This window comes from Peromyscus californicus, unplaced genomic scaffold, assembly GCF_007827085.1.
Source record: "Peromyscus californicus insignis strain IS unplaced genomic scaffold, ASM782708v3 Scaffold_22__1_contigs__length_63687245, whole genome shotgun sequence".
Classification (NCBI taxonomy): Eukaryota; Metazoa; Chordata; class Mammalia; order Rodentia; family Cricetidae; genus Peromyscus; species Peromyscus californicus.
This window is the reverse complement of record NW_026294525.1, coordinates 19,492,638-19,509,648: the sequence shown is the minus strand read 5'-3', so window position 1 is coordinate 19,509,648 and position 17,011 is coordinate 19,492,638. Positions and strand designations below refer to the sequence as shown.

The 17,011-nt window shown below is 43.1% G+C and overlaps 1 protein-coding gene across 1 annotated transcript; it reads left to right on the top strand.

The window, feature by feature from the left end:
- Positions 1-244: 244 nt before the first annotated feature.
- Positions 245-15,717, top strand: Rab32 (RAB32, member RAS oncogene family). Its single transcript, XM_052751015.1, has 3 exons — positions 245-688; positions 9,894-10,171; positions 14,461-15,717. The coding sequence occupies exons 1-3, from the start codon at positions 442-444 to the stop codon at positions 14,608-14,610; spliced, it is 675 nt and encodes a 224-aa protein (XP_052606975.1). The 5' UTR covers positions 245-441; the 3' UTR covers positions 14,611-15,717.
- Positions 15,718-17,011: the final 1,294 nt, after the last annotated feature.

The following is a 17,011-nucleotide window of genomic DNA, read 5'->3' as shown; positions in this document are numbered from 1 at the left end:
GAGAACAGGGAGTGCTCGCGCTCCGTTGCTGACGATGTAAACTTCGGTCATTATCGAAAGCAGCGTGCGACTTCCTTACACATTAAAACTAGATGTATCATTCGACCCAGCCTTAGTCTTTTGCGAAGTTCAATCACCTGCCTTTCATGTTCCACTTACTGGAAATCAAAGGCGTGGGCTCAGTGCCAAGCACTGCCCTCGCGGCTCCCCATGCGGTCTGAGGCCAGCAGGGGGCGCCGCGGACCACGAGGGGGTCCCGCGGGAAGAGGAAGTTCCCGGACCGGGCTCGCCCGGCGCAGGGTGCAGCCAGACTCTCCGGGGCCTGGCTGCGCGCGGTCGGTTCCGGGTCCGGTGACTCGCGTGACTAGCGTCGCCGCCGGGTGCGCGGAGGAAGGATCTGCCCTGACAGCCTGGGGGAAGGTTTCCACGGCCGCAGTGCCCATGGCGGGCGAGGGGTTCGGGCACCCGGGGACGACGGCCGCCACCACGGCGCCCGAGACCCGCGAGCACCTCTTTAAGGTGCTGGTCATCGGGGAGCTCGGGGTGGGCAAGACCAGCATCATCAAGCGCTATGTGCACCAGCTCTTCTCCCAGCACTACCGGGCCACCATCGGCGTGGACTTCGCCCTCAAGGTCCTCAACTGGGACAGCAGGACGCTCGTGCGCCTGCAGCTGTGGGACATCGCGGGTAAGCAAGCGGGCAGCGTCCCTGTGCCAGCCAGCCGACTCTCGCTCCTCTCTGCCTCCTGGTCCCTCTCTTTTCTTTTCCCTGCCTCAGCTCCTCGCGGTGCGCTTTTAGAAGTGGACATATGGAAGGGGAAGATCAGTGGCGCCTGGAGGGGCTGAAAGGGTCCCGGAAAGTCGGCTTGGGGAGGCCTGTCCCCTATCCTACTGAAGTTCCACTCCTGGTTAGTACAGCGGTTCTCAACCTGGAGGTCAAAAGACTCCTGTGGATCGCCCAAGACCATCGGGAAAACACAGATATTTACATTATGATTCATAACCGTAGAAAAATTAACAGCTATGAAGTGGCAACGAGAATAATTGTGTGGTTGGGGGTCACCACAGCATGAGGAACTGCATTAAAGGGTCGCAGCATTGGGAAGGTTGGGGACCACTGTGTTGATGGTACAACAAAAACCAACAAAACCTCATTACTTTCCACCACGTTCTCTCTCCTCTGTCTTGGGTCTGTGCCCCGCTGATGTAAGGGTTTTCTCTCTCCGTGAGCCAAGAAATTTTACCTCTGAGTAATGACAGACATGCTTATAATTTACTAAGAAGGGTTGGAGTTATGGGTGGAAAAAGCAAAACAAAACCCTGGAGCCCAGCCAAGCCTTTGTGAGGGGAAACTCCATTCCTGAAATTCCTCAAACTTGGGAGGCTTGGTGACCCCAGAGAAGGGCTGGGAAAGTTTTGAAACTTTCCCGCTGCCTGCCCCTCCCTAAAGCAATAATCTTGCCGTCCCTTGGGCACTTCCCCATCCCACAAACACCGGATTGCTTCCTTTTGCTTTCAATTGTTGCATTGTCTTTGTGAGACCCCTTGCTACCCTGACCTGTGTTCTCGCTGGTGTGGGAGGTGTCCTATGGGTCTTTAATGATAATGGTAGCAAAGTTTACCCTGTTCAGTCATTGCAAGTTCCGAAGCTCTGTCTGCCAGGAAGCATTTCAATAGGAGCTTGTTTAAAACTGGAGAACACCTTGCCATCATCCTTACCAGGAAGCACACACTCTGAAGTCCCTGGAGGGTGTGGCTACACAGCTGGCAGAGTGGAGGGACACACAGCTTCTGTCTGCCAGGTAGTAAGTACTCTGTTCTCTCATAGCCACCCCAGATGAAAAAGTATTAAAGAATTATAAACTGTACACTCATTTGCTCAAGAGCAGAGTCAAACTTAGATGAGAAGATACGTTTATGCACATGGATACCAATCTCTCAGAAAGTGATTTGGCCTTGGGCTCCACTTTTTTTGTTTGTTTGTTAACAAAACCAGAAACAGCTGAAAGTCCATTTCAAATGTCATCCATCTTCTTATGCCAGAGGCTTCATGTGAATCACTTTAGGCTACTGCCCAGAACACGAACGAACATTCTATTGCTTCTTGACAACTTCTTACCTCCTGAAGGTTGCCTTAGCCTGTGATGGTGACCAATAGGGATATCCAGTGCAGCTTTCACAGAAGTGGTTTGAAACCCCTATTAGAATGGGGTTTCTTTTACTCTATGTAAATTAGTGTTGATACTAAGTATTAGATGATGTCTGGAGACTTGAGGAAACAAAAGCAGGAGTTCTGGATTCCTTTAATCCCAGCACTTGGGATTCAGAGGCAGCCAGATCCGTGAGTTCAAAGCTAGACTGGTCTACAGAGTGAGTTCCAGGACAGCTAAGGCTACACAGAGAAATCCTGTATGGGGGCGGGGAAGGGGGAGAGAAGAAGGAGAAGGAGGAGGAGAAGGAGAAGAGGAAGAAGAAGAAGAAGAAGAAGAAGGAGGAGGAGGAGGAGGAGGAGGAGGAGGAGGAGGAGGAGGAGGAGGAGGAGGAGGAGAAGAAGAAGAAGAAGAAGAAGAAGAAGAAGAAGAAGAAGAAGAAGAAGAAGAAGAAGAAGAAGAAGAAGGTTTTCTTTCTACATCACCTCTATAGAGGTCTTTGCATGCCCTCCTCACTTTTTTTCCTCACTATGTAGCCCAAGCTAGCCTCCAACTCTAGATCCCTCTCTCTCAGCCTCCCTACTGTTGCAACTCCAAGAATGTACCAGCCCACCCAGCTTCGTTCTTCTTGAACTGACACCATAGCCAGGAGGGAGACATAGCCCATCTGCCTGCCATAATGATGTCATCCTTGCACTCTTGCCAAAATCTGAAGCTGGAGCTTTCCTGGCAAAGAAAGAAACATTTTATAAACTCCAGGAGGGATCACTGATGTTAGCTGCTGCTTTCAACAGGAACTCTTGTAGTGTTCAGCACATACATAACTCCAAATAACAACTAGAAAACTTACTAGGTGTCTTAGTTAGGATTCCTATTGCTGTGATAAAACATCGTGACCAAAATGCATGTTGGGGAGGAAAGGGTTTATTCAGCTTACACTTCTACAGCATTGTTCATCACTGAAGAAAGTCAGGACAAGAACTCACACTGGGTAGGAACCTGGAGGCAGAAGGTGCTGCAGAGGCCATGGAGGGGTGCTGCTTCCTGGCTTGTTCATCAGGGCTTGCTCAGTCTGTTTTCTTGTAGAACCCATGACCACTAGCCCAGGGATGGCACTACCCACAATGCAATGGGCCCTCCCTCATCAATCACTAATTAAGAAAATGCCTTACAGCCCTACCTTATGGAGGCATTTTCTCAGTTGAGGTTCCCTCCTTTGAGATAACTAGTTTGTGTGTCAAGTTGATTAAGATGAGTCAGCACATGTGGTAACCAGACACTGTTAGTCTTTTCACAGAGTCAGAGTTTAGGGCATGGTGTCTTAATATGCAGATAACAAGATGTCTTAATATGCAGATAACTTGGATTTGGCCTGGAATTTGTAGAACTACAGACAACTATGATTGATTTGAACATTTGAGTTACTAGTGAATTCTGCTTAGCTCATACCATTTGAATGCAGGAAAAGTTGTATAATGAAGACCATGCCAAAACACTTCCCCAAGGCTAAGCATATTCCATGTATGATTGCAACATTGACTCATACTGAATTCTGAAAAAATAAAACTATTCCCTGATTGCAAAACAAAAGGAGGAGCCAGTCACATGACATGACTCAACTGCTAGTTCCTTTTCGATACTGTTGTTCTGGAGGCTGTAAAGGTGGACAGGGCCATAAAAAAAAAAAAATAATACCAACCATCAGAAAAGCTTTGAGAAGGATGATAGGCAAGAATTACTGAATGCTTTCTGTGAAGGTAGCCAAACAGGTTCATGTAAACCCTTCAAATTAAGGACCACAGTAACTTGCTGGTACAGGCCTCAACAAAGTGTTTCTCGTTGCATTGAAGGAACCTAAATTTAGAGCATGTACCTCATATTGTAGACTCATAACAATTACCACTTCTTCCTACCGTCATTCCAACATTTCCAGTCTTTGTGTTTCTTTACTTATAAAGTTCAGAGATTCCACAGTAAGCAGGTTTTGATTGGCCCCATCCTTGAAAGACTTCCTAACTATGGACATTTCTGCATGTGATAAGCTGTTTCATTGGTACATGGCTACAAGCACACACCCTAAAAAAAAAAAATCAAAGCAGTAGTTGTAGATGTTTGCCTGGTCTCTGTTTAATAATCACTGATGAAGCCTGTGAGCCACGTAGTACAGGAATGAAGTGTTATTTTCAAATATGTTCTTGAAGAAATTGTATTCATTGTGTATACATTATACTGACCACCTGCTTTTTATAAGTTTTCCATACATAATTTTCTGTTTTTATCTAAACATGGGAGATTTCTTCTGAATAGTGGGACCAGAGATCAAGGAAACATGTTTTAGATTTCATCCAAGTGTTCTTATCAAAAGCCTTTTCCCCTTTGACCCAGCAAGCCAGGCACGGGGTGGCTCCTTTCTGAGACAAAGCTGGAAAATAAATAAATAAATAAGTGGATAGCAAAGATGTAGCTTTACAGTTTCTATTGGTCATTTAACTGACAGCCTGGATTCCCTCTTACCCCATTTCCCCCACCACTGGATTCTGTCTGTTTGTTTACACATTATCTACCATAGCTTGTGATTGCTTCTTAAGATTATCCTGAGTATGTTGGGGTTCCTATTGTGATTCTCTGGAGTATCTCTCATCAGACCCACAGGGGCCTTAGCATCCACCATCAGTAACACATGCAGATTCATTAGCATCTGCTGTGTCGGGAGACTCGGCTTCATCTGACAACTGTGTTCATCCAGCCTGGTTTAGCAAAGAGTTACTTCTTTCACACATAAGTCTGGGATGAGGCATTCCAGAACCGATGCAGAGTACCATAGTCTTCATAGACAAAAGCTGGCTTGCTACCACTCACTTATTCCAAGACTGTGTTATTTGCTTCAGTGGTCCAGTAAAATGGGCATGCCTTCATGCAAGGGCAGTTCAGAGATATAAGGCTCATGTTTTAAAGCGGGCATGGAGCTTGCTCCAAAATACTCTGTAAAGGGAAGTTGGGGCTAACAATTAGCCATCTTTCATACCTGCCAATTCAGAGTTCAAAGCACTTGGAAGGTTGTCACCTATCAAACGCTATGGGTGATTCTGATTTATACTAAAGCTGAGAAGCATTGTTCTATCTTGGGCTCTGTGGCACCCTGGCAACACACCCACATTCTCACTACACTCTAGGAGCTTACCACTTAATCAGACAGCCTGCCTGGCCTCCATGTTCCCTCGCACTCACACCTTCCATGTTCTTGGCTTCCTTTCCCAGATTCACAGCACAACCATAGAAGTGCCATGGGGCCATCCTCATCCTCTATATGGCCATCTCAGGAGTCTCTGGTGGAGGCCAGTTTGTGGACACAAGAGCAATTTACATGTAGAGACAGGATACTTTTTGTTTCTCTTGAATACATTTATTTTAAAGTTTAGAAACAATGGCATAATCTTTTACAGCTATTCTGAATGTGAATACGAGTTAGCAAGATATTTTTATTTTCATAGATAATGATCCTCTTATAATCTATGATTGGAGATTGCTTGTTGACAGTACTTTATCTCTGAAATGCACCATGAGATTTAAGGATTTTCTTTAGGAGACCTTCCATTTACTAATTAGAAACTGGACATTTCTTCCGAGTCACCTTGAGAGGTCAATGGGTAACTTGTGTTAACTTGCAGTGGGTGGGAAAGAGGTGAGTATCTGAAAGTGGAGAAACTAAGCACCATTTTATTCTATTTCTCTTGGGTTTTGTTATTAAATTTGTATTTTGAATTTCTACTAATATTACTAGAAACATTTGGATTATCAAGAGGGATATATAGAGAGGAAAAACTCAAGCAAAAGCCATGATGGAAATCCCAAAAACCAGTTTCTGTGAATTGTGCTTCTGGTAACAGCAGAATGTGGTATTTTGTTTATTAAATCTGAGGGAAATGAATTCATTGTTAAGATTTTCATTTGTTTTAAAGAGGTAAGATGAAAGATTTTGTGTATTTTTCTAGCCAACTGGGAATATTTATTCCTGGAAAAACACTGGTTTTGCTGTGTGATCCTCCTCAGTGTCATTAACTCCAAATAGCAAGATCAATATTTTTATCCTTTGCTAACTTGCGTACTTTAAGATTGGTGCATTTGCATATGTAAGAGCTTTATGATATTTTGGAGCCTGCATCTCTCTCTCTCTCTCTCTCTCTCTCTCTCTCTCTCTCTCTCTCTCTCCCTCTCTCTCTCTCTCTCTCTCTCTCTCTCTCTCTCTCTCTCTCTCTCTCTCTCTCCCTCTCTCTCTCTCTCTCTCTCTCTCTCTCTCTCTCGACACTTCCCCTTCTCATCCTTCATGCTTGCCAGAATTTCAAGTTATAATCAACATGCCTTCCTCCTGAGGCAGTAGCACATTGTTTGAGAGACAAAACATTTGGAGAGTCATTGAAAATGTGCTGTCAGTCTGTCAGCCGCAATGCAGGTGACAAAGGCTACCGCTCATATCAGTGACTGGTGCACTCTGCAACAGGGGATCTTCCCTCAGCTACTGCAGTAAGGCACGAGATGACTAGGAATGTGTGTATGGGGGATGGAGGACCCTGTAGCAGCACTGTACTGTGCTGGAGGATGTAGCAGGAATCTTACAAAGCTTTTATTAATAAGTTCAAACCTGGACCAGGTATTGGGGTGAATTCTGGAAGATCAGAGAGACAGAACAAGCCACAGCTAGCCTCACCTGGCCAACTTCTCAGCTGGTCTTGTTTCCTCAGACTGGAAGCCTCTGTGTCCTCATATCCGAATGGCTCTCAGCTGAACTGTGCTGCTAGAAGCCTGAAAGCTTAACCAGCCAAATGCTTCTAGTTTCTGATCCTCACACCTTATATACCTTTCTGCTTTCTACCACCACTCCCTGGGGTTAAAGGCGTGTGTCACCATGCCTGGCTGTTTCCAATGTGGCCTTGAACTCACAGAGATCCAGAGGGATTTCTACCTCTGAAGTGCTAGGATTAAAGGTGTGAGTGCCACACCATTTTCTAGCCTTTGTATCTAGTGACTGTTCTGTCTCTTTCCACAGATAAGTTTATTAGGGTGCACAATATTTTGGGGAACACAATACCACCACAGGAGGAAGTCACTCTTGGCTACTGGTACTAATAAGAATCTTCCTCCACACAAGACACAAGCAGACATTCGTCTGTTCCAGCAAACGTCTGGGTGAACAGATCGGATGGTACAGTAGTACAGTCAACCCAGGGAATTTGAGTATCTCCTTGGGACTCCTTTCTCTCATCAGTAAAATAAGTGAGCTGAACTAACTGGATGCTTGCACCTGTCTCCTAGTTTCGACCTGTAATGTCTCTTTCAGCACTGCTCAAAGAAGTTGCTGTTACACAGAGTCTCCCCCACCCTCACTCCCCCCGAACTAGTCTGCACTTGTTTAACACACCTATTAGGATGGCGGACCCCTAGCTTCTGATTGATTCTCCTATCAGCACAAGCTTTAACTCTGAACATGCACAATCTACAGGAAGCAAAACCTCCTCAACCCCCTTCCTAACTACTGAGGACAGGCTTCCTCCCTTACCCAGCTGCTTCTTAGGTAAAGACTCCAGCATGGGCCAGTGTTGTCTGCCTTCTGGTAACTCATGTGCTCTGATGTTTTCATGACTTTGTTAACCTGGGTGTTTTCTCTTCTTTCCTGAGAGTCCTTTTTCCAAACTTACTCTGGATGCAAGTCTTCACTAGTTGGTAAGTGGTTGACATTTGATCCCCCCAGTCAGTTCCTTTTCATTTGCTTGATTGTATAACTGACATTTTTTCACTTAACATACAGGGCTTTTGTTTGTTGGTTTGTTTTGTAGTACAGTTTCTGATGTGAGGTCTGTCGGGGAGAATTTCCTCCTAGTCCTGACATCTCAGAGAATCTGTCTGACATTCCTAAGCCAACATATCTTCCCCCAAAATTCCTTATCATAGGTATTTCTGGTTTTGTATGAGTTACCCGAAAGGGCAAATGAGTACATCTTTTAATACCACGGGTTATGATTAACAGAAAAATTATTTGGGATTTTCAGGAGGTTGACTAAAAAAAGAAAGCAAGAGTTATGAAAGCTTAGCAGCTCTTTGGAACATGCAGTTATCCATTCTGTCACTAATTTGGCACCTTATCTTTTTGAAATGCAAAGGATGGTCAGACTGAGAACTATGAAAGTACCCTAAAATGTTAATCCTTCCAGCTTTCCTAAGACTATCTTAGTGGGGGCTAGTTACTTGTTGCTACAGCTCTTTCGTGTTCAATAATTAAAGTTCATAACAGTGGGTTCCTTTAGGCTCACTAGTAGAAGTTGAAATGCAAACAACTTTAATGCATCTAATCTTTTCTGAAGACTTGATGACCTTGCATGAGTGAACATAGCCATGTAATTGTTCAATGTACATTGATAGAGAAAGGTACAACGCTAAGTTTCCATAAATGTCAGCATTACTATCAAATGAACTACACAAATAAACTAAAATCAGATTTATCTTACCAATAAAATATGACCATGACAGATCCCAACATATGACCATTGTTGTAATGAAACTCAAATGCTTGGACATAGGAGGGGCCATAAGGCAAAGCAATATTTAAAATTTAATGACATGATAGAATTGGGAGGAGAAAGGGTATTTGCAGTCTGGGGTAGCTTTGTGTTTGTGTAAATAAACGATAATAAAAATGTAGATGAAGTTCCTCACCTTATTTTAACAAGAGACTGTAACTGTGCCTTCATCTTAGATCAAGTGATAACCTTAGACTCTGATTGTTTGTCACTCATTCTCCCCTTCTGAATCTGGTCAGTAATTTGACAGCTTAAATATATGAGCTTAAGAACTCTCGAGGCAGCTGCAGGATAGTTCAGAATCTTAAGCCTATAGACATGAAGGAGTCAGAAGGCTTGTCTCCTTTGGTGGGTGTCACTATGATCCAGACCATGCATCTTTCTGTCTCCCTTTTCATCCATCAGATAAAGATTGGTAGCCTTGTTAGGTGAAAATTTTGTTTGGCAGCTGATGGTAACAGCGTGCTTTCCAGGCCCGTCTGGATGTGCAGACAGTACCATAGTGGGTAGCAGAATTTGTTCAGCCGTGAATGGAAGCTCAGTTCTTTTCAAAAGATCGTCTCTGAAGAACTGTGCATTGAACCTTCTCACACCCATCCAACCAGCTGTGTGCCCCCTTCTTGTTTGGAAAGCATACGTTTTCCAGTGCCTGCTTCTAAGGGGGGAGCAATTATGGGTACTGAGTCAAAGGCAGGTAGACATGGGCTAGAGATGTAAAGGGAAGATGAACTGAGATCACAAGCTACTTTGTCTCCTGTCTAGTCCTGATGTGTTTGACTAGCCTTTTACCACATCACCTATCTGTGCTCTGTAAACTTCAGATTATTCTCATCTTGTCTCTTCTTCCACTTCTACATTTCTGCTTTTCCCCATGCCTCTCTCTTCTTAGACTAATGGGAGAGAAAGCAGAAAAGGTTATCCGTGCAGCCTGCAGTACAGGCATCCTGAAGTTTATGGTAGATGTGTTCTACAAAGGACCAACTCCTCCTGTCAATCAAATTGTCAGCCACTTGCGTTAAGTCCACGGGTCGTTATTCTGTCTGAATGTCCTTAATCCCTCCAGTGACACTTGTTTCTCAAAATAGTTTTTAGGATTTTTGAGCATGCACCTGCACCTAAGTATGACCCTCACCATTATGAACTTTTAATCTCCTTTTGTATTCATTTCTAGGGCAGGAGCGGTTTGGCAACATGACCCGAGTATACTACAAGGAAGCTCTTGGAGCATTTGTCGTCTTTGACATCTCAAGAAGTTCTACATTTGAGGCAGTTTTAAAATGGAAAAGTGATCTGGATAGTAAAGTCCATCTTCCCAATGGCAGTCCCATTCCTGCTGTCCTCCTGGCTAACAAATGTGACCAGAAGAAGGATGGCAGCCAAAGTCCTTCCCAGATGGACCAGTTCTGTAAAGAGCATGGCTTCACGGGATGGTTTGAAACCTCTGCCAAGGTGAGATGGCTTTCCTGACAGGTCTGTTTCTGATGCCCTTGTCAGGCTGGGCTGGAATGTGAAGTGTAGAGATGGATTTCTGCAAGGAGTTTTGCAAGCACAGAACAAAAAACACAGTTTGGATATGTGACAGCCTCCCTCTCTGAAGCAGAAGTGCTTTCAAACCTAGTTGACAGGGCCATGAATAGGCGAGCGGAACTGTCGGGCAGGGCAAAAATTGCGTGACATTTTCTGCAAGTTGGAGTTCTTAACCGGGGTGTTTCTTTCCTGCTACTGGAGTGAATGGGAGATAAGGTGTTTTGTCAAAGTCAAACACTTTTTGACTTTTGAAAGAGGCAAAAAACACGAGGAAATGTTTTTAGAAGATGAATGTCGTATGTCCGACTCATCCTGAACAGTCACTAGCAGACTGGATTAGCTGTGAGAGCTCTAAGCAAGAGCAAAATGTCAACATTTACTGTGTGCTTCTTCTTGAATAATTGAATGGACTTTTTTTTCTCCTATCATTGGGAAATGCATTTTTTTTTCTTTTTTAGAAAATAAAAACACTAAGATAAATTTTGAAAAGCTTAACCATGTGGAACCTAGAAAACTAAGGTTAAAAAAAAAATCAGAGGTACACTCACTATACTGGAGGGTTGTATTCCCCAGAATTGTTGAATAAGAGAATTCAATAACCCTCAGACATACATAAAAAATAATGACCTTTTGGAGAAATTCTATGATAAACATTCACTCCTTAACTGAATATCCTTTATACTGTCCCAGCTTATGATATGCATGCTATAGATGTATGTACTGTGTGTGCACATGTGTGTGTGTGTGTGTGTGTGTGTGTGCATGCATCATTGTTCCTCCAAATATCCTTCCTGAGTGATGGTTTCTGGGATCCCTTTCAGGTGGTTTTTAGCTTTACTAGACTCTTACCTTCAAGGTAGGAGATTATTCAATGTCAGCACTCATCAGAATGAAGAAAGCAAGTGATGAGCGCTCACATCATAGGGCAGCCTCTGAGTATTGAGTGATGACAGAATCACTGACTAAGGAAAGTCCCTAGAGGCAGAAGTGAGTGGTCCCAGCATTACACTGTTTTGATAAATACAGCGTCTTAAGTTGTCCTTGGTTTTGTGAACAGATGGTTGTGGTGGAAGAGAGATGGAGCCCAGAGATCCTGCAGGAGTTATTTACCCTGGCAGGAAGGAGGAAATCACAGAAGGAAGAGCATCATGGAGAGACTGAATTTCCTAGTACTGTTCTTCTCTCTGCCCCATGTGCATGCTGGACAATTTGCTTTAACTTCCCTTTGAAGAGTAGTATGTGTGCTACATACTACATATCTATGTTGAGGAATTTCCCATATTGCCTGTAAAATTCCATGGAGGATTTATTTGATCTTCTAGCTAACAAATTTTAATTTTATACAAAAATCTACCTATAAAATTCATAAATGACTGTCATACGACCTATAATTTGAGACTGTATAAGTGATTGACTTTATTATATTTTTAGACAAGATACTATGTAGAAGAGAGAGGGGGGACATATTTATCAGTGAATATTCTCATGCAGTTCTGTGCTTCCCTCAAATATGAGAAGAAGAGTTTCCTTCCACCAGATTTCCTGTGTGGCAATTCAAGAGTCTTCTAGAGTATAGAATCTAGAGTGTGACGTTACCATGAGTTTTTACTTTAAAAGTTTGAAAGAAATGAATCCAAGCTTTAAGTATCACATGAGTATTACCAATAGATCTACTTCCGGCCGGTCAGCAACTAACTTCACCTCTAGATTTTGCTTGAATTCTAGTGGTGTGGATTCTAATAGATACATAGTCAAAAGATAGTTTTGGGGTCACAAATTTAGTTCTTTCTCCTTCATGGCACATAATGGACTTTGATATGGAACTTTGCAACTCATCCCACTGTGATATGTGATTTCTGTTCCCACTCAGCTTTGAGTAACCGCTGATAGAGACCTGTGTTTGAAGGAGAATATCCCCAGAAGCTCATACGTTGAATATAGATCCATTTGATGGAGCTGTTTGGCGAGGTTTAGGAGGTGTAGAGGAAATATATGACTAGGAACTAGTACTGAGACTTCAAGTCTCATATCATTCTCAGTTTTCTCTCTCTGCTCCCTGCTTATGGTTTAAGGTATGATCTCTCTCTCTCTCTCTCTCTCTCTCTCTCTCTCTCTCTCTCTCTCTCTCTCTCTCTCTCTCGGTTTTTTGAGACAGGGTTTCTTTCTCTGTGTAGTTTTGCACCTTTCCTGGAACTCACTCTGTAGTCCAGGCTGGCCTCGAACTCACAGAGATCCGCCTGCCTCTGCCTCCCAAGTGCTGGGAATAAAGGCGTGCGCCTCCACTGCCCAGAAAGGTATGATCTCTTAGTCTTAGCTAGTTGCTCTAGTCGCCATGCCTGCCTGCTGCCAGGCTTCCCCTGGCCCATGACAGTGGCAGCACCTCTGGGATCTATCTCTCTTCTACCACAACTATCTATCTGTTCACAAAACTAAGGACAACATAAGACGGTGTACTAATCAAAACAGTGTGATGCTGGGACCACTCACTTCTGCCTCCAGGGACTTTCTTTAGCCAGAGACTCTATCATCATTCACCACTCAGAGGCTGCCCTGTGATGTATGTGGTCCCTCCTCACTTGCTTCCATCATTCTGATGAGAGCTGACATTGAATATTCTCCCACCTGTGAGCCCAAATAGGTCCTTCCCTCCATAAGTTGCCTTGGTCATGGTGTTTTATCATAGCAACAACAACAGCAATAAAAATAACTGACAATGGGTGGGAATGACAAGCACAGAAGGTCACTTTTGGAAATTCGAAGATCCTCGCTTGTGTTAAAGTTACCTTGGGGAGGAAAAGTCTCACACCAGTCCGTACTGTGAAGGCAGCCTCAATAAACAAACAGTCCTGCTGACTGAGAAAGTGTACACAAAGAAGGGAGGAGGTGATTTCATAGTGTTGGATTTAGTTGGAGACATTAATGTAAAGAGTTTCGTATTTGCAAATCTATGTGTGTATTCATATGTGTGCATTTATTTTCATGAATATTTATAAATATATAAAAACAGTGTAGATGAGGGGTGTGTGTGTGTGTGTGTGTGTGTGTGTGTGTGTGTGTGTGTGTATTTAATAGCTCTCTTAACCAAGAGGACTGGAGACCATAACAGCACATAAGGAATGAACTCTCCTAACCCTTACAATCTGGTTTGTGAATATAGTTTTTTAAGTAAACAGACTGAAGATACCAAGAGAAAGACAGGATTTCACAACTGATGGAAACAGAAAGTGAAGACATGCTTGAGATAATCTGTGTTGCCAGCAAGTAAGGAGGCATGCATAAAACGGTGTGGACATATCCCAAAGAGCATAGGGGCCTGCTTGTAGATGCTACAGAATTATAGGACAATCACCAAGTAAAGAAATCTTACAATGGGCTTAGTGTGTAAAACTGATAGCAGCCCAGGATGTGCACAAACAAATGATGAAAACATTTTTCCTCACAGTAGAGTCCTAACCACTAAATAAGGACTGGTGCAAATGAAATGACAGCTCCCAGTACCACAGTGATAATTGCCTTAGAAGAGAATTAATAGATGCTAACGTTAGTGAAGAAAGGTGTGTAAGAAACACGATATTTACCCATTTATATTCAGAAAGTCCAAAGGTGGAATTGCAACTTTTCAATGGAAAGCCTGGCAGCAATGACTTTAATCCATGTGTCTCCTGTACTTGGAGGACATGTGATCCCATCTTCTTCCCACCAAGAATGCAAAATCTGAAGTTAATAGAAAGGAAATGGTACAAAGACCCAGGCCAAGGGCTATTCTGTGGCCAGTGTTCTCCAAGACGTCACTTGGGGTTACAAAAGTGGTGTAACCACTAAAACATTTCCTGTGTGTCAATAAATCACCTCCCACTCATGCTGGGGCAACAACCCTAATTAACTCTGAATCACACACGAAAAAGACATGAAAACAGGAGGAAGATTTTTGGGGAAGAAGGAAGGGAGGGGTCTGAGAGATTTACGGAAGTGGAAATAACTAAAATTCATTCTATACATGTATGAAATGTTCAAAGAATAAATAGCAAATTAATTCAACAAATGCTTTGAACTCTCAGCATAACAGACACTAGCATTGGACAAGAGGTTACCTGGTGTGCTGGTGTGCTTAGCGCCCTCTGGCACGTCCCCCTAGTTCCCTTACTGCACTCAACATTTACTTCTGAGGCCAAAGCCTGCACTGATCTTCCCATTCTGTGCTCCCATTACAGGATAATATAAACATCGACGAGGCTACCCGGTTCCTAGTGGAAAACATCCTTGCGAACCAGCAAAGCTTTCCCATCGAAGAAAACGACATGGACAAAATTAAACTGACCGATGAGCCCCTGACAACAAAGCCCAGGGCTCAGTGCTGCTGATGAGTCTCTGCACCCCCTGTGCTGTCTCCTTGGTTCTGCCTGTGGCTGAGGATGCTCACGGGGCCATTGTCCCCTGTGAGTCTCCCTCAGGCCTGCTTCATCTTTATTCAGCTGCACAGGAACCACATGTGTGAAGCTGGAGATCCGTGGAGAACTGTACCCACTAGAGGCCCTGTGATTTACCAGGTGAATCCTGGGCTCTTTTTGCTGCCCAATGCAGACTAATGTTTACACCCTTTGAGACATTTTTGTACACGAATTTCAAGTGTTAGCTTTTAGTGTAAATGCTGGAGTAGTAGAAAAACTTCCCTCACGGTATTCCTGACATTTTGAGTGTCTTTGTTCCTGTGTTCATCTTCACCCAACCACGATCCTTTTCTTTTTTAGGCTGTTAGCTACAAAGACGTGAAGGCCCCCATGTAGTTATTTCCTAGTCAAAATTTTGTACTTTGTGTAAAATTTTTATTATTAAATATCATGAGTCTAAGCTGGGCCAGGATGTGGTGGCACATGCCTTTAATCCCAGTACTGGGGAGGCAGAGGTAGGCTGATCTCTGAGTTTGAGACCAACCTGGTCTACAAAGCAAATTCCAGGACAGCTAGGACTGTTACACAGAGAAACTCTGTCTCGAAAAACAAACAAACAAACACAAACACAAAAAACAAAAACAAATGTGATTCTAGAACTCATAGCTGGGGTATAATGAAGTTCTGAAACATCTTAAGATTCACTTCCTCCATTAATCAAAAAGTACTGAGCTGGGGATGTGGCGAATGATACATTGCTTGCCTAGAATGCTATAAACCCTAGGTCTGTAGTACATGGGAGTCAGGGGAATGCTTGCACACACCTGTACTACAGGTGTCCCCCTCTGGATCCTCTAGGTGTAGATGCCACTACCACTTGGAAACAATATAAATGAGCATTCCTTCTCTGCCCTCTATTCTGTGTTACAGCCTAGAGCTACTCTACGTGGAACTTGCCTTTCCAGGTTTGTCATGGTAACAGTCAGGGGGAGAATTTTTTTCCAAAGCATATGCAATTATATCCAAGTTTCTTGAGTATGAACCCTGAAAGAAAATAAACCATGTATTGTTTGCTCCGTGGTTTTGGACACTGATTGTGTAGTGCCTAGGACACTTTATGCAGAGCTACAATATTTGTGTTGCACTCAACAGAGTGAAAGCAGAGAATAAATATTTTAACCTAAGCTTATGAGTTGAATGAATGTAGTTCTAGGAAGGTACTTCTGGTTTAGAAAATGTTGTGTTTGACGGGGGTGTTGGCCCACATCTGTAATCCTAGCATGTAGGAGACAGGCAAATGGGTAGAAGTTCAAAGCATATGTTGACTACAGAGCAAGCTCAAGGAACTTGCGCGCACGTGTGTGTGTGTGTGTGTGTGTGTGTGTGTGTGTGTGTGTGTGTGTGTGTGTGTGTTTGTGTGTGTGTGTGTGTGTGTGTGTGTGTGTGTGTGTGTGTGTGTGCGCGCACCTGTGTGTGCCTAGTGCTTGTGGATTCCGTAGAATTCCATAGAACTGGAGTTATGGATGGTTGTGAACCACGATATTGATGATGGGAGCCAAACCCACATCCTCTGCAAGAGCAACAAGTGCTTTTAATTACTGAGCCACCACTCCAGCACCTTGATTTTTATTTTTAAGGGGCTTATCACATTATGCAAAAAGTTCAATGTCTTTAAAGAAATTTAAGGAGCCTCTGTGTCAGAGCTTAAAGCTAAAACAAATGAAATACTGGACGTACTTGTCTCCTGGACCATGTGAACATGGTGGGTGAACATGCAGTCACTAACAGCAAGGAAAACATAGAAGTACTATTGTTCTAGCATCTGTATCCTGAGAAATAAGAAGTCACATGCTCTATTTTCACCAAACTCAAGCCTTACCTAAGTGTGGCTATCTGCTGTATATATGAGTAAAGAAATCATTTTAACCTTTTGGACATATATTCATAGTCAGGTTTTCTGAAGTGAAGGAAATATCAGGGTTTGATTAATGTATATAATTTAATATAATCCCTATGATTTTGTCATGGATTAAATCTCACCGTCTAAGATATACATATCACCCAAATGTAAAATACAGCTTTTTAATGTCTCTAATATTTCACAGCCTGTGAAGAATGAATGAGCTGTTGCTATCAAGTCCCAAATGCAGGAAACATCAAGTCTATCCTAAATAACTACTGAAAGTGACTGCAGTCACTTGGAATTTTTGGTGTGCGACACAATTTTAATTTTTACAAGTAATCTATCACATTTAAGTTCATTTAGCAGTGATCTCAAAATGAGAAGTATTATACTCAATTTGTTCATCTTTACAGTGTTTGTTAATTTACAGTATTTGTTCATGACAGTTCCTGGCAAAACTGATTTCTGTTG

Coding starts and splice junctions, on each gene's coding strand:
- Rab32 (XM_052751015.1), top strand. CDS start 442: ATGGCGGGCGAGGGGTTCGGGCACCCGGGGACGACGGCCGCCACCACG. Junction 689..9,893: donor GCAGCTGTGGGACATCGCGG/GTAAGCAAGCGG, acceptor ATTCATTTCTAG/GGCAGGAGCGGTTTGGCAAC. Junction 10,172..14,460: donor GGTTTGAAACCTCTGCCAAG/GTGAGATGGCTT, acceptor CTCCCATTACAG/GATAATATAAACATCGACGA.